The sequence below is a fragment of the Ambystoma mexicanum genome, chromosome 5p (genome assembly GCF_040938575.1).
Source record: "Ambystoma mexicanum isolate Mex_15411 chromosome 5p, UKY_AmexF1_1, whole genome shotgun sequence".
In the NCBI taxonomy this organism is placed as follows: domain Eukaryota; kingdom Metazoa; phylum Chordata; class Amphibia; order Caudata; family Ambystomatidae; genus Ambystoma; species Ambystoma mexicanum.
The window spans coordinates 328,659,718-328,683,300 of record NC_090930.1 but is presented as its reverse complement, the minus strand read 5'-3'; the positions used below and the strand labels follow the sequence as shown (position 1 = coordinate 328,683,300).

Sequence of the window (23,583 nt, the reverse complement as noted above, 5' to 3'; positions counted from 1 at the left end):
ACTGTAGAGGGGACCCCCTAGATACGTAGATTGTTGCGCCAAGCTCTATTTTCAAGATCTTCTTGCTTGTATTCCAGGATTTCGTTCCTGTTGTGTAGGGTCTAGAGTGTGCGCTCTACTTCCAGGAGCGTCGCAGAGTGTTCTTGGGTTAGGTCTTCCACCTCCCCTACCCTCTGTTCTACCTCCACCATCCGTTGTTCTGTCTTTTCAAGCTTAGTGGTGAGCTCCACCATGCAGGAACAAAACTCTGCTTTGATGTCCAACATAAAGGCTTATATGTCACCCTTGGTTGCAAGCTGCCCAGCGTTCTCTGTGGATTTTTTAGGCAGAGATTTAGGGGTGCCACGTTTTTTCCCTTTGTCAGACAGGAGCAACATGGTGGTAATGTCAGTGCTCTAAGAGGTTTTAAGGTGCTTTGCCATTTTGGCAAGGTTATAACAAGACACTGTGCCCCTTTCAAGACACAGCTGGCAGAAGCCAGTCTGGATGTCTTCCAGAGGGGGGGGGGGTCGGGGGTCAGGCGTGATACTCGGTACCCGTAGAGCAGGTTCCTAAAGAAAGGTGCTGCTGGAGCAGGGGAGCTTTGCAGTCGGTCTCAGACAATTGCGGCGGGCGGTGTCCTGCCGGTCCTAAAAGTTTCAAAATTGTTAGAGATTGTCACACAGTTTTGCAGTTGGCATTATGGGCTTCCACAGGCCAGTGGTGGTTGGCGAGGGAAGATGCAGCTAGACAGAGGGGGTCCAGGGAGCCTAGGCCTTTCCCGTGGGTCAAATTATCATGCTCTTGGTAGTCCACTGTGTGCTCTGCTTTTTAGTTAAAGCCCTGCACAGGTGAGGCCATTGAGCGATGGAGAGGTTATGATGGGCAGGACAGCCATTGCTTTCGGATGCGTGACCCCAGTGCTTTTCACGGGAGGGAGAAGGGGGCAACCCGCTGACTGGATAGAGAGACCTCAAGGGCACTTATACCTGCTGCACTTGTCAGGCGGCCCAGTTGCGACCATATGCACTGAAGTAGATGGTAGTGGATTCCCCTCATAGGTGCCTCGTCGCAATTATCTAGTAATCACCCAACCCCCGTCCCCCCTTCCCCCGCTGGGCCAGAGCTGACATTAGGTTGGGGCTCAGAAGGCCAGAGGGAGGAGTGCTCCTGTTGTCAGCCTGTCGGCGATGGGGGGCGTCAGGCGGGAGGCCAGAGGCTTAAGAGGGTGTAGGGTAATAGTTGGCCATGCGGAGAGATGCATTCCTTCTTGCTCTATTGAGTGTTGGAAGTCTCACCGGCATTGCTGGTAATACGCGACGTGAGATAAGGCATCAGCCTTTAGCAAAAGGCAGGCGGCCTCGTAGCAGGCGTTTTTTGTTCGGCGGGGAGGGCAAATTCAGGAGGGGCCGACCTTAGATACAGCAAGAAGGAATCATCCCTCCCTTATTAAATTATTATTATTATTATTAGTTGGTGGGCTCCTCCAGGAGCCAGGGTCTGCCGCTCCTCAAGGCATGGATGCTGGGGGGGGGGGGAAGAGGATTTCTCCCTCTGTGATATCAGCATCTCTGCAGTCATCCCAGGAGACTTGCTGCCGGTACCAGAAGCCGGGTGCAGCAAGGTGCTTCTATACAAACACTGAAGCTGCGTCCAGTGTCGGCCGAGGCACGAAGGTAAGCCATTGGCTGCCGTATAGGCTCACAGGCATGTCCGGAGGCAGATGGGGAGACTGGGGACTGCCTCCACCACTGCAAGGGTCGCTGGTGTCATTTTCTGCTGTTGCTGCCGCTGGTAGCCTGGTAACATGCTCAGCAGCTTTGTGGGATGAGGAAGCCTCCTTGGGTCCTCTGTCAGCTGCTCTGTGAGGATCAGGGTCAGAGCTGCGCCACTTCCTCTCTCCGTATGTCTCGCCTGCCATTTTGGAAGGCCCCGCAGCTGGGTTTGCCAGATAACAGCAGCGTTCAGGCGAATGCGGGCACCTGGAAATCTTAACTCTTCACAGGTCGGGCCACAGGTGTTCCAACCCCCGCTGATTCACTCATCCGCTGAAGAGACAAGCAGAATCTGTTTCTTTGCACGGAGGCCATTAACGGAGCAGCCTCATAGATGGCGCTCCAGGCCACACCCTCCCCCAATTGTATTTTAATGAAAAAATATCTAGCCTCCTTGTCAGATTCCTGCGCCACAATACTCTGACCTACCCATCCTTTAAGGGCTATTAAAACCCCTCCCTTTTTCCCTTTGTCGTTCAATTGTACAACATGTCAGTATCTGTATAATTTTAACTGATTTGCATCTTTTCTTGACACATGAGTCTCTTGCAGCGCTACTACATCTGGCTTTTCCCGTCTCAAGTACGACCCAACTTTGCGTCTCTTGACTGGGAAATTGAACCCCCTAACATTTATGGGTAGGGCTAATAGTGTTTTTACTCCTCCTATCTGAATAACTCAACTCTACATATAACTTTGGTAGGTGACCACCCACATCACAGAAACCCCAAACCCTCCCAAACTTACCTCCCCACCCTGCATTAAGCTGTGGAGGTCGAGCCCCACTACACACCAGGAGATTAGTTGTATGGGTCTACCTGTACCCAGCACCCCCTGATTCCAAGGACCGAGAATTGTCTACCTCCTTCCTCCCGCCACTTCTTTATTTCAACATCCTGCCCCCGTAACATTCCCATCCACCATGGCCATCACTATAAACTCCTCTTTGTAATTTGTTACACATCATACTGTAGTTTACACATTTACCCTTGAGACGATCGTGCGTGTCATGCTCGATCACCAGTTTCTCCTGCTGAATCTTACATTGATTTGTCACTAGATGGTTTGGTCCATTCCCATCTTCTGAATCCCTATTTTTCTTGACTTTGCGGGTTTCATTTTGATGGTTCGCTTCATCTTCCTCTGTCAACTTCAATATCAGTGATCTTTCTTCGCAAGAGGTGACTCGATGTTGTTGTCCATCCCATGTGAAGAAGAGTCTAAATGGAAATGTCCATTTATAACGAACTAGAGATTGTACAACTGGACCCATATATCTTCCCTGCAATAAGGTTGCCTGCGCAAGGTCTTGGTACAGCTGGATTTCTGATCCATTCACTTTTGTGGGAGTTGCTTTCCTTGCCGATTTGTAGAATTGGCTCTTTCTGACAGTACCCTTGTATTGCAGCCACTACATTGCGGGGCTTGCTCCTGGGTCTTTACGTTTCGGGCCCACTCGATGTATTCGATCGACCTGAACATCCTCTCCCTTTTCCAAGTCGAGCAAATCAGCACACACCTATCGCATCGTTGTTTTCAATTCCCGATCCTCTATTGTTTCGGGAAGTAATTTAACCCGTAAATTGGATCTCCTTGATCTATTTTCTAGATCTTCTATTTGAATTTCAATATTTTGGGTCGCCGTTGCTAACTGATCAGTCAACGGATCTATTTTCTGTGTATCTTCTGCAGTATCTTGGATCGCTATCTCATTTGTTTCTGTTCTTTCAGCTCAATCATTAATGTCCTTTTTCACCTCTTGGAAAGCTTGTGCGAGTTCAGTTCTTATGAGAGCAAGTTGCACTTGAAGTGTTTCGGTCATTTGTTCCTTGAAATCATTGAAACATTGTTTAATAACTTCTGTTGTATCCCGCACTGGTAGCATTGATACTGATATTGAACCTGGTTCTATATGAGATGGTGAGCATGCGTCGGCAAAACCCTCTTCTCCTTCCTTACGCCATAATTTCAAAAGTGCTCCTTCTTGTTGCTTTTTCTTCTGAGGCTTGAGGGTAGGAACCCCCTTCACTGGGTCTTTTGCCCTATTCGGGGACATTATATTAGATGATTTTCATTAGAGTACCTGCTCACCCCTCTGACCTTTGATGGTTTATGGTAAGATCATCAGAAACAGTAGTTGAGCCTTAGAGGATAACTGATCTTTTTCAGCTCACTATTTTGACACCACTAGCCAAAAACTGAATACAAAATGGTTTACCATTGCACTTTGCCCAGAGTTAATTTGTTGTCTTAAATGATCGCTTTGAGTTGAAGACATAGTTAGTTTACAATGCCATATGAATATGAAGTCGTATGTGATCTGTTCTGTCAGTACTTTAAAGAAATCCTCATTTAGTCGCAGGTTGTATCACCCCACCTCGCTGGGGCCCCCCGTTCCTTTCGACCAGTCGGAAAACGCTGGCGATCTACTACCATCCTTGACCTGTACCTGTCGAATGCTGAGACTACACGTTAATCTTGCAAACTATTCACGTGACCTTGTGGACTCCTTCCCAAGGCCAATTCCAGGGCCTCGTTTCCTTTTGCTGTGTACAGAAGTCCTAATGAATTTTGACAGGCGAGTCCTCCTCTATCACAGCAGTGCAATATGGTTTTCTCCAATCAGGAGTTCAGTTGTGTATATATAACGTGGTATATGAGTTTTAAATTCCACTTCACGCTCGGTGATAGATTTGCCCAGTCTCCTCCGTTATGCACCCTGTGGAACTTGATTCTCAATACACGCTTTATGAAGATTGTGTCGTAGCCATTAAATAATGTGTGGCTTTGTTTTTTCTCCCCTCCGTGGATGACGTGACTTGTAGATAAAAGTAGATTTGTAGCACACAAGAAAAAAACGACCATCTGCCAGCATACACTGGTATGCACTTTTCTTTTCTTCAATGTCCACAAAATCCGAGAATCGGTAATAGCCCCCTGGGCGGGAGCTCAAGCAGAAGACCAAATCTGGAGTTTACACCTCTGACCAAATTGTTGCTTTCCCTCTCCCATGTCGGATTCAGGGACGCACCGGCATCGCTGACCGGGAACGAAGTTCCCTGCTCTAGAGATCGCTGAACGTTTGCTGTAGGAAATCCCCCAGCAAGACGGGCTGTCGCTTGTAGCTCTGATTGTGTGACTCACTGTAGATGTTTGTTAGGGTTGCAGTTTTCTCGGTCCAGTTTGCTCTCTCGTTGCTTCAGAGTTAAAGTATTCTGTATTCACTGCAGAACACTTGTTCGTGTGCCATGCCCTAGTAACACATCGCAGCTTCCCCAGTTCAAGAGTAACGTTCCTTCAAAACAGGACGGTTCGCAAGAACGCAAGAACTCTGGAGGAGAAATGTGATGGTCATCACTTGTTAAATGGGAGCGGGGGGCTGTCATCTTTTTCTGCAGCGGCCTGGAGGATCACTTCCCTCACACCACCCCAATCTCGGAAGCCATCTTGGAACCTTGTGAGCAAAACTTTTAACACATTTTTAGAGTGTATGATTGTATCTATCTTGGAGTTGAAGAACTTGCAAAGTGTGTTACATTTTCAAGTGGACCTCCGGTATTACTGCATCGGGCAACACAAAAAGGGCTTTTCTTCTATTAGCGGCTACTGTATGGTATGAGAGCATTCTTTACAATGGCTCTCCCTTCCTATCTTCTGATTCACAGACTCCTCTCCTTTCTTGGGCAGCCGGGCTGTTAGCATCTGATGTTCATTTGTATATGTGACTGATAGGTAACAGATGCTCACTATTCGCTGGTCTGCTTTTGTTAGAGTCCAGGATTCTTGAATTGTTCACTGTTACCCTTTTAATTAATTGATTAATGGTTATAATGCTGATTGCATGTTTCCTTGAAGAACTGCACAATAAAAACAATTAAATACAAATAAAAAATAAATATAAGCCTTTGTGGAGACAGGGCCCCAGATGCTGCAGATACAGGGTGCTGTTGCGTAGAATTCCAATATTTTTACTTAAGGTCAACACTGATTTTAATTTAATCCAATCCGTGATCTTGCTCTTTCATGGACAATGCAGCTGAAAGGCTTTGAACGTGAAGCATCCTTTCCAATATTTTATATACAGGATTAAGAGTAGTCAGAGAATTGCTCCTCTTTCTATTGCCATTGCCAACTCAAATTAAGGTCAAGCAATATTGAGGAAACCAAAGGGAAGATGACGCACAAGCTGCAAAACACATTGGGTCATAAAAAGGCTAGCTGGCCAGTTATGGACCGAGCCAAATATTGTTCTATGACAGCATTATCATCCACATCAGCGTTGTTGGTGCTCATGACACTGTAAGGCATCTCAAGGTTTGAAATAAAGAGTTAATATGGAGGAGCTAAAGTCGTTGCTGGCTGTAGTTCATCATCCAGGAAGTAGAATCTATTTTTGTGAAACACACGGTTTCTATTATCCATCTACCACATAGATTCAAACAGTGTCTCTTATATTCACCAAGTATACAAATAAAGTTGTTTGCACATTATGTCTGTACATCCTAGAGTAGGATTGCAAATGTAGTAGTGTACGAATGAAGGGAGCACCTTCTAATGCAGTTCTGAAAATTATAAAAAATAGAAATAATGTGAATTAATGTGCATCTGTTCCCTTTGCCTATGATGAACGACTTAAGAACAGACAAGGTGACTTATTAATCATACCTTATAATTTACTTGGTCAAAATAAAAGAATACGCGTATCATAAATACTATCAACTCCTTATCACTCCCACCACAAACAGGAAATACTATTGTATATGCAAAATCACTAACACCATCCTCAAAAACTGTAACCCATGTTTTACGCTTAACACCTGAGACAAGTCTCTTAAGCGCGGCAGCAGAATTCAAACCTGTGTTGCTCTGCTTTGTCTTGTTTCCAAGACAAACGCGTTGCCCCTGAACTATCCTCCTGGCCCAATTACGAGTTAACTAGGTAAATCAGCAGTGCCTTATTTGATCCACCGCTTACCTCAACATCTTGCAAATGCACAGATCCAGAGTCTGCGCCCTTCGGCTCTCTAGACCGTTTGGACTAGAAATCCCATTAGCCCTAGCAGGCATAGTCAATGGTGAAGGTTCATGGTAGCCATAGTCCAAAGCATCTGGAGAGCTGCAGGTTCCAGACCCCTGGCATAGATTAAAGCAGATCTACTATTGGCATTAAATAATCAAACAATACTGTGCACTGCTTAAAATGAATTAAATCTTTTTAACTGTGATGACAGCAAATTTGTCAGGATTAGCTTGTGGAAATAAGAAGATAATCAGGTGGCTCGAGGTATATAAGAAAGGCCATCACAATGGCAAATATGCGTAAGGACCAGCACCCTGTTTACCCCATACTTGTCAGGTTCCGGTTAGCAACTGATTACATCTAGCTTTGGTTATTAATCTTGCAATACCCAAAGTTTGATGCAGTTCTACTCACTACGTAGATTTGTAAGGTGCATATTTGGCTATTAAGGGCCCAGATCTTCTAGCGCAGTAGAGGGAGTGCATGTACATTTGATTCAGGGCTAGGGACAACTTACTGACCAATGTCTTGCCCATTTTGTGCCTTTAGTCAAAAAGATGAGACCGATCTATATGGAGCAGTATGCCCTGCACACCACTAATCTCATCTTTCTGGTTGCTGACTTCACATACAAGGGATGCCTAGATGGGCTGCATGGGTGGATTTGCTCATACATTCCCCAGCGTTTTGCCGCGACAATTGAAGCATATACCTTCCTTATGGTAAGACTAACTCTTCATGGAACTTTACCCACACTGATTCTCTGGCGATGTCCAGGTGCTTTTTGGCGAAGTAATTTCTAGGCAGTCGTCATTCCGTCCGCCCCACGCTGTCCTCCCATATTTGTCCCTAGACACTGTCAAGGTCACGTGTATCGGATTTCTCCTGGCACAGCCATTAAAATGGGCAATGCTCTTATTAGCCTGTGCATAGCAAAGTTTTATCATCTTCCTAGGTTTCTGCCATCCACCATCTGCTGAAAAAAGAACTATAGTAAAGACAGAACTTCTGCAATAATTTTATCCACCAACATTGGTATTTTAAGGTGCAGCATGCGCTTTGCACTTTTGAGCCCCCAACCACATAACAGATTTAGTTGAATTGTGTTTTTGTCTGAGAGTAGCCATATACTCTGCATTAGCCCCCACTGATGTTTAAAAGGGCAACAGGGTACGTGCCAGCAACACTGCATCATCAACTTAGAGCAGCAGCATCATCCTTCCTATGCAGGGAACATCTGGGGTTGCTTGCATTCTAGTGCCTAAAATAGAGGTAGAGCCAGCGCACACTGCTTGCACACCTCTCTAATAACCAGGAAGGCATCTGTTAATTCACCATTTGGGTCATAGGGAAATGGCCCAAAATGTCGCCCTCACAATTGCAACGGCCGAAATGGCTGACATTTATTAAACACCCCCTTTAAACCACATATATACGTGGGGGGGTTATAGGATATTATATTAATACGGGAGCAGCTTGGGGGTCCCCCCCTTATATCTATGTGGTGTAAAGGGGGTTTAGAGAAGAAATAAAAGTCTTCATTTTCGGCCGTCGCAATTGTGTGTGGTCGCAGTGATCACATTGATCCGGGCCATAGCACCCCACTGCCTTGAAATTTGTGTAAAACTGCCTAACAAAACTAAGAAATCTCCTCTCCAACCACAGTTAGGGCAATATTTCACATATGTTACTAATGTCACCAAATCAAACACAGTTGACCGCTTCTTAGCAGCTATACCTAATCTGTTAACCTTCCTCCCTGTGCATTTCTCTATCAAGTTGATTAAGTTTAAACTTGATTCACTGTACCTAATTGACTTTGGAAACAATATTGGACAGCCAACAAAATCCATTTAGCTGCACATCAATCTTCAGCATGCCCCAACAGAATCGTTTGTTACCTTCTTTTATGCGTCCAACACTGTAATTGAGCGATTGCATGTGGGAGACACTCTACTCCCTTTCTTGGATGAATATCCAATTGGCCACTGCAGGCGCGCCACATGGAAACAATAAAAAAAATATGATAGCTGGAATTTTCTGAATTAATCCTAACCTCTGGCAGTATTTTGGGCAACCTTCTACACCAGTGATTTTAATGGATTGCATTCTCCCACGTATTCTTCATCAGATAGCTCTACATTCCAGTATCAGATGCTCAAACTTTTTTCGACAGGGGGTGTAGTAAGACTCGGCCACTGGTCCCTCTTGATTCGACCTGCCACTCAGCTCTGGATGGGATATTTGCCGCCATATACACTACGCCACTATGCTCCCATCCCTCTGTTCCTTTTTTCCGTACACTCGGCACACTGCTTTTCGGAATGACTCTTGTGACAGGAATGTCAAATTCAAATAATTTGTCAATATGTCCGCTCCTAAGGCGTCCAGGTTCAAACGTTGCCAAGACTACAACTCCAAGATGTACTTGGACGACCCCCATCGAAATCTACAGCTCGTTTGACCACCAGGTCATCCGTTCAGTATACCGAGGGCCCCACGCCCGAAAAAGAGGACAGGCGTCACAAGAAGGCAAAAAAAGTGTGCCATTCCTGACGCCATTCGTTGTCCCCATAATCCCATAAGAAGAAGCAATGCCATCGACACAGGCACGACTCCGATTTGTTAGAGTAATGCAGCAAAACGTGCCCTAATCTGGGCGTGTCGAAGGCAGAGTGGGAGACTTTCAAGGAGGAAATGTTTCTAATGTTTAAGACATCCACCAATATATCTTAGAAGTAATGGAGCGATTTGCGATATTCTCTGGCATTACAATTAACCCTAAGAAGTTGTGTAAATTCACCTTGGGGAGATATAAAGGGATTCTGCAAGAAAACGTACCAGTATTACAAATACCTTGGGAGACTAGAACCTTCAGATACCTGGGGATTGATATCTATCACACGGTGGAGGCTGATTATAAACATAACACAAAGAAGGCAGTGGCAAACATTGAGAATTGCATGAGATTCTGGGCTAAGCTCCCTTTGGCCATGGTTGGGAGGGGGGCACTGTTGAAGATGGTTGTATTGCCGAGGCTGTTACACTTTATTGGGAATATACCATACGTGATACCCAAGCGATTCTTTGTTAAACTTCAGAGCATATGCAGACGGTTTATATGGCACAATACCAGGAATGGAATAGCCCTATGGAAACTGCAGAGCATGTATGATAAAGGCCAATAAAGGTGATAAAATTGCCCAACTTTGAGGTCTACTATTTGGCCAGTCAACTACAATATGTGGCTAAGTGGTTAACGGAAGACTCAACATCAGAGTCCAGATTGTTGTGGGCTGAATGTGTTTCGTACTTTTTGAAAGAGTGGATATGGCTGCCAAAACCAGAGCTCAAAGGGTGCACAAGGAGTTCGAACTGGGATGGAAGATGTGACGCAAGGCTTGCCAGATCATGGAGAACCCGACCCCGTGTTCTCCGCATGTGCCATTAGTGGCACTGACTGGAAGGGACAAGCAATTGAGGAAGACGATTCGTAAGCATTGTGAAGCGGTAGGCATTGCAACGCTGGGAGATGCCTGGCAAGACGGAAAGATAATGGAATTCAATGTACTGGTAGAAGAAACTGGCCTACACTCAGGGCAGTATATTACTTACACTAGATTGATATGGCGGGTGAAAGAAACATGGTCCGAAATAATGCTGGAGGATCAACCCGACACGGCCATTGAAACAATTTGATATCTCAGAAGGGGGGGGGGGGGCACGAGGTCTCTCGAATCTATGAACTGCTGATGTCCAGGGTGGGAAAGGAAGTGACCCAGCTGAGACGGGACTGGGAAGAGGAAGCAGGGGAACACATGGATGATGGGCTATGGGAGAGGGTGCAGAGATACCATAAAAAAGTATCCAGGAATGCGAGGCTGCAACAGATCCAGCTATATGTCACCCACAGAGCGTATATGACCCCCCCCCTCCCCCAGAGAACGGCTCGATTCAAGAGCGCAGAAATAGAAACAAGTCCCAAATGCGGGAAAGTGAACACAGGGATGATGCATATGTTCTGGGCATGCCTGGAAATTGGAATATTCTGGGGAGATGTAGCCCACTGCTTAACCGAGAAGGGGATCACCCTAGATGTGGAATCTCTGTGGGCATATATGGTAGGGGGGGGTTTCTAGACCGCGCACACTGAAACACGCAAGTAAACTCAAGGACTTGGCCTATATACTCGGCAAGCGTAGAATTGCCATGGACTGGAAAGCAAACAGTAGACCAAGCGTAGAGGTTTGGTGGCATGATATCCAGAAATATGCAGTAGCGGAAACAGCGGTATGGAATGAAGTGGCCAATAGGGGGGGGGGGGTGAGGAAGTGGAAACTCTGATGGCCTGAAGACACTTAGTGGCCACACTATCTGGGTCCACCCAATCATGTCCAAGCAAATGATTCCTCCGTGAATACAGAGGGGGAGGTACACCAAGAGGAAAGAGCGGAGGGTGAAGTGAAGTAGGCCTGAGTTACAGGGGTGGGTAATGGGGAGACAGTGGACACTTCACAATATTGTATATGATGGTTGAAGTTATGACTTGCACTGTTGGGTTTGTTTTGTGTTAGGTTATTGTAAAAGTTAATAAAAATTGTTTAAGAAAAAAAAAATGTTTGACATCCGCAGCAGGTACGACTCGGGTCTCAATGCTGCAGCCTCCAACAGCACTAGTAGCATGCAGAGGTTCTGGTGCCAAGGTGGCCAAGTCGGGTCCGATTGCTCCTTTGTTCCCTATTTTCTTTCGACAAGGAGCTAGTGGGGATGACTATTTTGTCGACCAAGCTGATTTGGTTGCCCTTGCTGAAGGGCTCCACGACTCAAGTGGTTTGGACACATCCCCTGGTCTGGATATCCAACAGGCTGCTCCATATGCACACCCTAATGCTCAATACCGTCGGACGGTTGGGAGGGTTCTTGAGGCCTTGGGCCTGGGTGCCCCTGCAAAGCCTCTGTCGATCTATGACCTCACAGACATCATTGACAAAGGCCCACAGGTGGAGAGGGCACTTCCGTTTAATGCTGCCATAGCAGACCACATAACCACTCTGTGGCCGAGACCTTGCTCCACTCCAGCTTTGGATTCGTTGCTCACAAAAAATATAAGCTGGCAAGAGGGGTACGTACCTTTTCTTTCTTCCCATCCATCGCCAGAGGGCTTAGTGGTGCAAGCAACTATGGTAAGTTCCAGACCGGCCATGTCAACCGCAAGCTTGCCAATGGATATGGAATGTAAGAACACTGATGCCCTAGTCAAGAAAAGTTTAGCCTCAGGCCGTACTGCCCTGAAGCAGTGAATGCATCATGTGCTTTCACAAAATATTCCCCCGGGATATGGAGACTCATTGCGGAGGCAACAGAGCAATACCCATACAGTGAGATGAGGGAGGGGGTTTTGCTGATAATTGATGATGGCAAAGAGGTGGCTTGCCAAGCACTGCAGTGTGGCCTGGAATCTGCAGATTGCATGGGCAGGGTGATGGAGTCATCCAATGTGCTGAGTTGGTCAGCCTGCCTACACAATTCAGGTTTTTGGACAAATGTCCAGGCTAAGCTGTTGGACGTAGCTTGTGATGGCGAGGAGCTGTTCGGCCGCAAGTCTGAGTCCTTGGAAAAATTCAGGTATTCGAAGTTAGCTGCCTAATCGCTTGGCTGTGCAGCAACCTGCTAAGCAGTCCTTTGGCTTCTCCTCTAGGGGAAGAGGCTACAGACGGTGCATTCCGTTTGGAAAGAGGGCACATCCCCCGCAAACCATGCAAGGGCAGATGTGTTTCTCGTGCCCTGGATGGGGGAGAGTAGCCTCTAGAGGCCCGTAGACAGCGGCAGCTGTGTCAGCGCCCTCTAAGCAGCTTTGAGTTCTCCCCTCATGTTTCCCCGGGTTTGAGTGAGAATTTCTGATCACTTGTGCCAGTGGTAGGGGATAACCGCTGACACTTGTGCATTGCAGCTCATCGAGTCTGGGACTGACTACTGTTTTTGCACAAACCACCAGACTGCACCGCCACTCCCCAACAACAACCGGTACAGGTGCTCCAGGAAAAACTAAGAACCATGTTATTGAAGGGTGCTGTAGAAGAGGTGCTACCCGAGCAGAGAGGATCCGGCTAGTATTCCCGTTATTTTCTGCTGGCCAAAAAAGCAGGTGGACTCCATCCCGTTTTGGACCTTGAGGCCTTGAACAAGTTCCTGAGGAAAGACAAGTTCAAGATGGTGATGTTCAAAGAAATTCTCCAGGCTGTACAGCTTCAGGACTAGTTACTGTTGCTGGATCTTCAGGATGCTTACTTTCACGTGCCTATCCATCGGCGTTTCCTGAGATTCGTTATTGGGGACACTCATTACCAATTCAAGGTGCTCCCCTTTGGGCTAACCTCTGCCCCATGGTCTTTACCAAGCTGATGGCAGTGGTGGCCACGCACCTCAGGAGATCCGGTGTTCACGTATTCCTATACCTGGATGACTGGCTGATCCGAGGGAAGTTGCCGCAGCAGTTATTGACTCGAAAACCGGCTCGCTGCTTCACTGGTTGGGCTTCTCCCTAAACTTCCAGAAGTCCCACACCAGTGTAAAAGCTCTAGTTCATCGGTGCAGTCATGAACACACGGGTGGGGAAGGCCCCCCCCCCTCCGAAGAGTCATCAGTGTCGGGCAAATGGTCGAGCTCGTCCAGGGCCTCGACAGCCTGCAAGCGGCTTCTTCCCTCCGCCTCTTATGTCTCAAGGCTTCCTGTGATTTTCTGGTGCCAGAGGCCAGACTGCAAATGCGATATATCTGCAGTGGCTATTGAGGGATCAGTATTCCCAGTACTTCAATTCCATGAAGGGCTCCATGAAGGACATTCTCAATGTGTCGAGGTCAATGGCTGACGACCTAGCTTTGTGGTCCAGCAGAGAAAACATGAGGACGGGGGGGAGTCCTTTGTAGCTGCGTCTCTAAAAGGGTTGGGGTACTCCCTGCAGGTGATAGTCTTTAGTCACCAATGGAATTCCATTTGCATATCAACAGGCTGGAGTTGCAGGCAATCGGGTTAGCTCTGATGGCCTTTGTGCCGGGAAGCATGTGCTTGTTCTAATGTACTACACGGTGGCCATGCACTACCTCAGAAACAAAGGTGTGTTCAGTACCTGCCTGCAACTATGGTTCTAGTTGCTGGGAAACTGCTCCAGCTGTCCATCTAGAAGGAACGGAGAACGGGCTGGTGGACACTCTGAGCAGGTAGAGCACAGTCTCTCACTAGTGTGAAGTGCATGAGGAGATCTTCGCTCAGTAGGGTTCCCCAGCAGTGGATCTGTTTTTGCAACAAAGGCCAACAGGAAGTGCAGACAGTTTTCCTTTAGGGAATTCCCAGTGAAAGGTGGACTAGGGGATGCATTCTTGGTGGAGTGGGTCTTTGACCTCCACTATGCCTTCCCTTCGTTACCGGTCATTCCATAGGTTCTCAGGAGGTTGAGGGAGATTTCAAACAACCATGATCTTGATCACCCTAGATTGGGCGAGGAGAACAGGGTACTCGGAACTCATTTGTCCCACCTCCCAGGTTACCTCGACGGGTGGACCTCCTAATCCAGTCAGAAGGTTGGGTACTTCACCCGAACCCAGAATCCCTCAACCTACATGCGTGGCTCTTTAAGAGATTGAGATATGATGACTGGGACCTCTCAGAACAGGTACTTGAGGTGCTACTGGATGCATGTAGACCACCTGCAAGAGCGCTGTGTGCGTGCAGATTGAGAATATTCAAGGCATGGTGCAGGGAACGCAGGATAGGCTGTATCGCTTGGCCAACCACTTCAGTGATGGAGTTCCATTTGTCAATGGTCTCGTCAAGCCTTCAAATGGGTACAGTCAAAAGCTATTTGGCGTATTTGTCTGTTTTTAAGAGGTCCCCGGATCAGAGATGCTTCTTCACAATTCGGGTTATGACCCAATTCCTGAAAGGCCTTGTAAATACATTTGTCTACTCCATTTGTGGTTCCAGACTGGGACCTAAACTTTTAAAATTTTTGATGGCGGCATGTTTGAGCCAATGCATTCATATCAGATCAGGCTACTTGCCCTAAAGACAGCCTTCCCGGTGGCAATCAAGTCAGCAAGACGTGCAAGTGAATTGCAAGCTTTATCTTTCAAGCTCCCTTTTCTATGATTTTTCAAGGAGAAAGTCACTCTCAAGGTGCATCCTAGATTCCTACCTAAAGTAGTCACTGAGTTCCAGGTCTTCCAGAGCATTGATTTACCCGTCGTTTATCTGCCTCCACATCCGTCTAAAGATGAGGCGAGGTTACACAGCGTGGACCCATAGAGTGCTCTGTTTTTATGTGGCTAGAACTAATTCAGGCGTGATGGCTAACTCTTTGTGGCTTTCTCCTTATCCAGGAAGGGTCTGGATGTGTCAAAATAGACAATCTCTCGATGGATAACTCTCTGCATTATCAGAGAACAGGAAAAGACCTGCCACCAGGCATCAGGGCACATTCCACCAGTGGCATGGCAGCTTCATCTGCTTTGCAGAGGGGTTTATGAGTAAGGGAAATATGTCGAGCAGTTACTTTGTCGTCTCTCCACATGTTCAACAAGCACTTCTGCCTGGATGCAGCATGTGGTTCAGACCCTCGATTCGGCAGGGTGGTTTTGCAGAGCTTACTTGTCTAAGGGATTTCTTCCCGCCACCGCACTGCTTTGGGAGACTATCTGGTGAGGAATCTGCAGAAGAATACAATCCATTGAAGGACAAATTACTTACTGGTAATGTTCTTTCTATGGCGGCTTCTTCTGCAGATTACTCAAAACCCTCCCATCCAGCCCCCTATGTAAGTGGTCTGCAGTTGATATTTGGTTGTCCTCTTCTACGGAGACGAGACTATGACTAGTTATGTATTGGGCACAGTTGTTGCTTTATGTTGTAATGCTGTCAGTCACTGACTTGCAGTACAGTCCTGTTCCTCAATTAGCCCAAATAAACGTTATTTTAATTTTTTTTATTTTCAGCTCGAATCCTATGGATTCTTCCTCTGCAGCTCCTGAGCTCAGGGTTGGTGGGAAGGTGAGGAACTGAGGTACGGGGGGCATAGTGACGTAGTATGTATAGGGGCTGATGTCACGCCTGGAGCAGACCAGTGGCATGGTTGAGTCTACAGGGATCGACAGTCGAGTCGTACTACACCCCCTCTCAAAAATGTTTTCATAGAAGCTGACTCTGGAATGGTTATCTATCTGATGAGGAATATGCACGAGAAGAATCCATAGGAAAAACATTCCCGGAAAGTAATTTCTCCTTTTAGTCTGTCAGCCCCATTGAAGAAAGGAGCATTCCTGCCTAAATTTTCATCCCTAATCCCTGATGCTTAGAAAAACAAGCTCTTCCACACATGTTTCGGCCTTCAGTTTTGCATTAGTCGCCTTGAGTGGAATCGGTATGTACAGAACCTGCTGTTGAGAGACCCCTCACTACCCTTCACTGATAGCTCCCAGTGAGACAAAAACATGTACGAGATTCCTTGTAGTCTTGTGCAGAAAGGATGTGACAACAGTTCAGACTGGACTTTCATTTTTGGGGAGGGACGAAGCCTGATTTGCATAGGGAATTCCTTTTCTGTTATGGCATAACCTTTCAGGGCTTCAACCTATAGTTTTATATTTGTATAGCACCTGTTGTCGTGCTGTAAAAAACGGCTCCAGGTAGCACCCTCTTAAACTCACAAGACTCTTGTAAGATGCTAGCAGGTGTAAAAAGTTCCCAACTTTTTAAATCCCTGCATCTGCAGCGTGGTATTGTGAGAAGCTGCTAAAAATGTTTACCTGGTCATTCAGACAAGGAAGATTAGATGAGAGGTATTTTTAAAACCTTTTTATCGCTAAGGTGATCGTCGACCCCTGTATCCATGAAAAGATTCATCTTTCTTGATACTGCTTTTCAGATCTATTCAAAGTGTTTCGATCTGTGAAAGAAACTGTGCTGTCACACGTGTGATTGAAAAGCTATGCAGAGAATATGGTGAATTCTGGGCAAAATGTACCCACTTTGCCATTTTCGCTGGTGACCGTTTCTGGCATTTTCCCGCTAGACATTGTAAGTGTTTATACCTCAAAATCCAGCTGATTGTGAACAAATATGCTCTGCCAGCTAAGTGAAATTGTGGATGAATTTTGACAATTTCCAGAAGAAAACGTGTGTTAAAATAAGAATTCAAACGGGAATAGTGAGAAATTGGGATTATGTATTTCTTGTCTATTAAAATATCGAAATGTTTAAATCCTCCCTGGATAATGTGAATTTCTGAATTATGTAAATGTTCCTTTACTTTTAGCTCATAACATTTATAGATCCATTTGTTATTGTGACATTTCTGTGCTTCATTACAAAATGCCACACCCAAAATACTAAATGTTTTGTGCACATCATTTCATACATGGTGGACTCACAAGTTTCTCATTTTTCAATAGGCCTATTCAGATTTATTTTTGTTCTATGATATTGCGCTTCAATGTTGCATTTGTTTTCCTTAGTCTACTAATGATGTAACAACAAAGCGGGCAAGCATGTTGAGTGACATGCACTTTCGAAGTCTTCGAACCAAGTTATCTCTGATGTTGAGGAATGAAGAAGCAAGCAAACAACTAGAAGTAGGTAACACTTTTGGCTGCAATAAATTTTGAAAATGTTTTGGTCAGTAATGCATACCTGATTAAAGTCACAGCCTGAGCAAAGGTTAAATGACAGTGTTTGCTAGAATATGTGGCCTGTTGACCTACCCAGTGACCTACCTATATGGTACATCGAAATATTGCAATAAAATGGTCCTCCTTTGCAAATCATTATTAAGTTAAGCATTTGGTAAGCATACTGTATAAAATGTAATATAAGCAATAATTTTTTGCATTTCATGAATTTTTTTTATTCCAAAAATTAAGAAAAAACGTAGCTTAATTCATTGCTCGTGGACATTTGACAAGTTGTACAAAATATATTAAATGACCAAGTTTTCTGTCTTCACAGTAAGGTTGGTTGACAAGTGTTTCAATGAGCAATTGAAGGTCCGGAATCATGTTTCTCTTTTTCTTCAATAACTGTTTAGTATGTCACTGTGTGACATCGATCTATACTCGCACAACATTTTTAGACGGAAATTCTGTAGTGCTTTTTTACATGCTTTTCCTTTCTGTTCTCATTTAAAGCAATATTCTTTATTAATGTAATTTAAAGTATCTCCCACTTCCTTAACACATTGGATTAACATAATTGCTGAATAAACATATTTCTGATGTTTGTTAATCTGCTTAGAATCACATGCTGTGCATAGTCCGACATCCAGTGGTCACTGCGGAGTATTGCATTTTGTTTTTCGTAGTCGAAAAGGGGACGTCGACAAGGCGTGTCTGTAACACTATCCCTATAGTGACGTGCAGTGTACCCACAATCCCTCATGCGTCAAGTTTCCTCAGATTGTTTTTTTCCGCCCAGATATTGGTCGCCTTTACGCGGAGCTCCTCGAGAGACATTGCAAAAACATTTATTCGACCTTTGGTCGTTAACTTATAATACTTTACATTCCTCCTTCGCGTCGTAGCTGCGAAGCTGTTTCACTGCCGATCAAGATCTTCGACGGCGGTGCCTTCTACGGAGGAGGTTGTTCGGCGTTCGCTGAACACGTGGCCTGGCCTCGCCGGGCAAAAACAGTAGGGGGAGTGGGGTTGTGGGACATTTATTGTTTCACTTTGAGAATGCCTTTCCCTTTCCCCTCCCTTTCCTTCGGGGTTGTTATCACATGCAATCGTTTCCTCAGCTATGGAGAGGACAACCTTTAGGTTTTGCCCGCGTTGCAAGGGCAAGTTTACCTGGAAAGATGAGCATAAACGGTGTAACCGTTGCTTGCCCCTCGACCACAAAGAAGACGGCTGTGCGGCCTGTCAGCTTCTTAAGCCTAAGACTTTAAAGGACTGCAGGGTCAAAAGGTGGGCAGCCTACGCCATGTCTAGGTCTGATTCCTCACCCGTCGCCGCCGAAAGTGAGGAGGAATGCGATAACCCGATTTCCATTTCGGAAGTCGTAGACCTCTCTAAGGAGCGTTCACGCTCCTCGTCGTCTGTTCCCAGCCCCGACAAGCTCGGCTCACGCCCTGCTTATGGGGATGAACACCCCGGCGACACTGACGCACACAAAAAACACTCCCATAAACACACGACCCACGGCTCTTCCTCGTCGAAGACGAAGAGAGCATTAGTGCCAACGGAGACGCAGGTCCTACCGGCGGCCTCCTCAGACCATAAGAGTCTTAAGCCCATCTCGCAACCGCAAACGCGACTAGCGACTGGGCTACCCCCAGATAAGGGCGCTATCACTAAACCGACAGACGACGCGCACCGTCAAAGAGCGCCTGTCGGCGTAGAGCAAGCGATGCCTGTAACGTCGACGCCAGAGGTACCCTCGACAGATAGTCTAGTTGTCGAGAGCCTGGCGCGAATTGTTTCCACCGATAGCCAGAGACGGACGGCAAAAGAAACGTCAATCACCGCTCACAAGGCCTGGGAGACGCCAAAAAGGTCAGAAGGAAGGCAGGAACTGCCCCCTCCGTCTAGAGGGACTCCTAGCCTACCAGAAGGCTTTCAGAAGGCGATGGGAACCTTTCTTCGACGTTATGGGATAGGTCGAAGCGTTTTCAAACTGAAGGCCCTCCCTTTTCCCCCCCTGACCCCTCTGGGGTACCTCAAGAAACCCTAGAGAGACTCCAGTTTTGTATGGACAAAATGGAGAGGTTTATGGAGACTCGGAACCTTCCAACACCCAAGAGATCAAGAGAGGGACCTCAGGAGGATCCCAGGGCCAAGTACCCTAGGCTGTTTAATCCCCTCCAAGAGGATGTAGATTTATATGACCTCACTGAAGAGGACCCCCACTTTCAGGAGGATGACGAATTCTTAGGCAACGAAGGGGAACAAAACCTAGAGGAGGAAGGTTTGGAAGATAACCCAGATATGGAAAAGACCCAGAAGAAGGCGCTTCACAGCCCTGGCAGTCCCCATCAGCGTTTTCAGACCGTGACGTCCTAAACCTGCCATCCCCCCCCCCCCCAAGGACTCACCTATTAGGAATACGTCACCTATAGACGATCAACCTACCTTTAATGCACTACTACGCAAGGCAGCAGAACATTTCGAAATCGAGACTGTGGAAATTTCTCCCGACATAGAATTTGTAGAAAAGATCAAGGAGAAACCCCCTGTCGGCCAAACCATTCCCCTCCTCGCCTCAGTAAAGAGACAATTTATTCCTTCGCTATCTACACCCGCGTAGGTCAGAGGGGTCAACCCGAGGATAGAAAAATTATTTAGTCCCTCCCCATTGGACCCGTTATACGTCAGGGGCCACTCTGTACCAGACTCCTTAGTGGTGACAAATACAAGGAAAAGAGCAGGGGTCCCGCTGTCAACCAGCGAGGCACCACCAGATAAAGAGGGTAAACAATTGTATGTCCTAGGAAAGAGGATTACAGCCTCGGCTGCCTTTTCCGCAAGAATTGCCAACAACAACTCTTTGCTGGCAAGTTACGCAGATGCTCAATGAACCAAACTACGTAAGGACACCGAGGAGGTACCGGAACCCCTACGTACTCGGCTTCTGGCCACGGTTATGAAGGGACCTTAGTCAACCAAAGCATCATTAAAAATACTCTCGATGCTGCAGAAACGGCTGGCCGTTCCCTAGTCCAAGGAATGCTCCTCAAACGCCATGTATGGCTACGTAATTCCGGTTTTAAACCTGAAACCCAAGCATCTCTAATTAACAAACCTATAGAAGATGTCAACCTCTTTGGGAAGGCGGTGGATGAGGCAATAGAGACCGCAAAGAAGGATTTTGACACCATCAAAACCCTAGACCAAATTTCAGGGCCTCTCAACAAAGGTGGTTATGGCAACAGACGCTTTTTTCGAGGCCAACGCCAGCAGCAACAACAGCAGCAGCAACACTCTGCAGGTAACTGGTCCTCTAACCAAGGCACCAGTGGACAATACAACCAAATAGGACAACTTCGTGGCAAGGGAAGAGGTTGGGGTCCCACCCCTAGAGGTTCCCAAGCCACCAACACCAAATGACTCGAAGATTCAGGTCCCCTCCCATGCATCGCCGGTCGGGGGCCGGTTAACATCCTTTCTTCCAGCATGGGAGGGTATAACATCAGACCGCTGGGTACTATCAACCATAGCCCGCGGTTACTGTATAGAATTCAACAGTTCCCCTACGTACAGACCCCCAAGGGGACGACACATGTCACCAGAACACCTCGCCATCCTTCTTCAAGAAGTGGGCCAACTACTAGAAAAAGGAGCTATAGAGGGGGTGCCTCCATCTCAGGTAATGGAAGGTATTTATTCGGTGTACTTCCTTGTACCCAAAAAGGACTTAACCTTGCGCCTTGTACTAGATCTGGGCCCAGCGAACAAATTTGTCAAACCTCAAAAGTTTCATATGGTGACTTTACAGGAGGTGATCCCCCTGCTTTCACAGGGAGATTACATGACAACACTAGACATGAAAGATGCATACTTTCATATTTTAATGTTGCCAGCGCACAGAAAATACCTCAGGTTCATGATAGAGGGCAAACACTACCAGTTCAGAGTGCTACCCTTCGGCATAGCATCAGCGCCGAGAGTATTCACGAAGGTACTGGCAGTGGCAGCGGCCCATCTGCGCAGGTTGTCCATCCCAGTATACCCTTACCTCGACGATTGGCTCATAACCGGGGATTCTTACGAAACATGCTTCTCAAATACCCAAAAGACTGTAGACCTTTAGTTTCAAGGGGCTCTAATTCGAACAAAGGACGGCCTCGTCTTCCCCTCCAACGAGAGGGTCCAAAACATGCTGTTTCAGATCCCTCAATATGTGGCCGTTCGAGAAGTAACGGTACGCAAAGCAATGCGCTTACTAGGAATGATGGCGTCATGTATTTATTTGGTACCTCACGCGTGCCTGCGCATGCGCCCAATGCAAGAGTGGCTCAACAGCCAGTGGTGTCAGGCCAGCGGACAATGGGACAATCTAGTGGTGGTCTCGCAAGCCTTGGTTCTCTCGCTATGGTGGTGGTCGAAGGAAAACCTGGTAATAGGGAAACCTTTCGCCACCCCCGCAGTGGAAGCCACTCTAACCACAGACGCATCCCTAACAGGATGGGGGGCTCACCTATCCCATCAGACTGCTCACGGAGTTTGGACTCCGAGCATAGCATCCAAGCACATAAACGTACTGGAGCTACTAGCTGTGTTCAAGGCACTGAAAGCCTTCCAGGCACACCTGCAAGGGAAGACAGTGGGGGTCCTCACGGACACCACCACAGCCATGTACTACCTCAACAAGCAAGGGGGCACGCACTCTCCAGGACTGTCCAAGCTGTCCCAGAACATCTGGAAGTGGGCTCTCAGACACATGTTCCTATTGTCACAACATGTACCAGGGGAACTCAATCTGCTAGCAGACGAACTCAGCAGAGACTTCCCTCTGCCCTCGCACTACGAATGGCGGTTACACGAAGACATCGTCTTCGACGTCTTCACACAATGGGGATTCCCAGAAATAGATCTGTTCACAACTCTGGAAAACTCCCAATGCCAAGATTATGCCTCCAGGTACCACCAGAACCAATCGCAGGGGAAAGGTCTGTCGATACCATGGTCAGGGAAATTTGTTTACACTTTTCCCCCCGACTCCCCTTCTCAACAAGATAGTGCACAAGAGGCACCAGGAACAAGTTACCATGATACTGGTGGCCCCTATGTGGGCCCGACAGCCATGGTTCGCTCACTTGATGGAGATGTCCCTATCTCCTCCAGTGAAACTTCCCTTCCTGTACAACATGCTGTCACAGGACAAGGGCAGGACACTACATCCATGCCCTCAAACCATGAACTTAGCAGCCTGGCTCCTGAGATCATAGAATTTGGACATTTACAGCTCCCGCAGAGATACATGGACATTCTCAGGGAGGCTAGAAAGCCTAACACTCGTCACTGTTATTCCAGCAAATGGAAGAGATTTGTCATCTGGTGTAGAGGAAGGAGCATCAACCCAGTTGACTGCTCTCCCACACAAATTGTTCTGTACCTGACTCAGCTACTAGACTCAGGCTTGGTGTTTAACTCTATTAAAGTCCATTTAGCTGCACTTTCCGCATACACCACTTCCCAACTTAGTGTCATGGTGGAAAGTCACAGTTATTAAAGCCTTCATGGAAGGAGTGAAGAGGATCCACCCTCCCATAGCTAACCCTGCTCCCGGATGGGACCTAAATGTGGTACTAACCAGGCTCATGGGGTCACCCTTTGAACCCATGCACAAAGCAACACTTAGACCTCACTCTTAAGACTGTTTTTCTAATAGCAATTACCTCCATTAGGAGAGTAAGTGAACTACAAGCGCTCTCTGTACTAGACCCCTTTGTAACAGTTCACAAGGATAAGGTGGTTCTACGCACACATCCTGGATTTGCACCAAAATTTCTCTAAATTCCATGTCAACCAGTCAATAGAACTACCAACATTCTTTCAAAACCCTTCAAACTTGGGGGAGAAGAGCCTGCATACACTGGATGTTCGCAGAGCCGTTATGTTTCATATGGAAAGAACCATTGGAAAAGACTAATCAGTGCTTTGTCTCGGTGGCAGCAGGGAGAGAAGGAGATGCAGTCACGTCAACACGATCGCGGGTCTGCGTGATTCCAAGGGGGTCACATGGTACTCTGAGCCCGAAAAGCAACGGCTCGCAACAGACTACCTGACCCAAATCATGAAGGCAACCCCACGGAACCTACCGCAA

The 23,583-nt window shown here is 46.8% G+C and overlaps 1 protein-coding gene across 1 annotated transcript in view; it reads left to right on the top strand.

Moving 5' to 3' along the window:
* The window catches only part of FMR1 (fragile X messenger ribonucleoprotein 1), an 821,120-nt gene that overhangs the window by 450,419 nt on the left and 347,118 nt on the right, over nt 1–23,583 (top strand). The window contains exon 7 of the mRNA XM_069612766.1: nt 17,280–17,396. Coding sequence (XP_069468867.1) covers nt 17,280–17,396 — 117 coding nt within the window. The remainder of the gene's footprint in view (nt 1–17,279; nt 17,397–23,583) is intronic.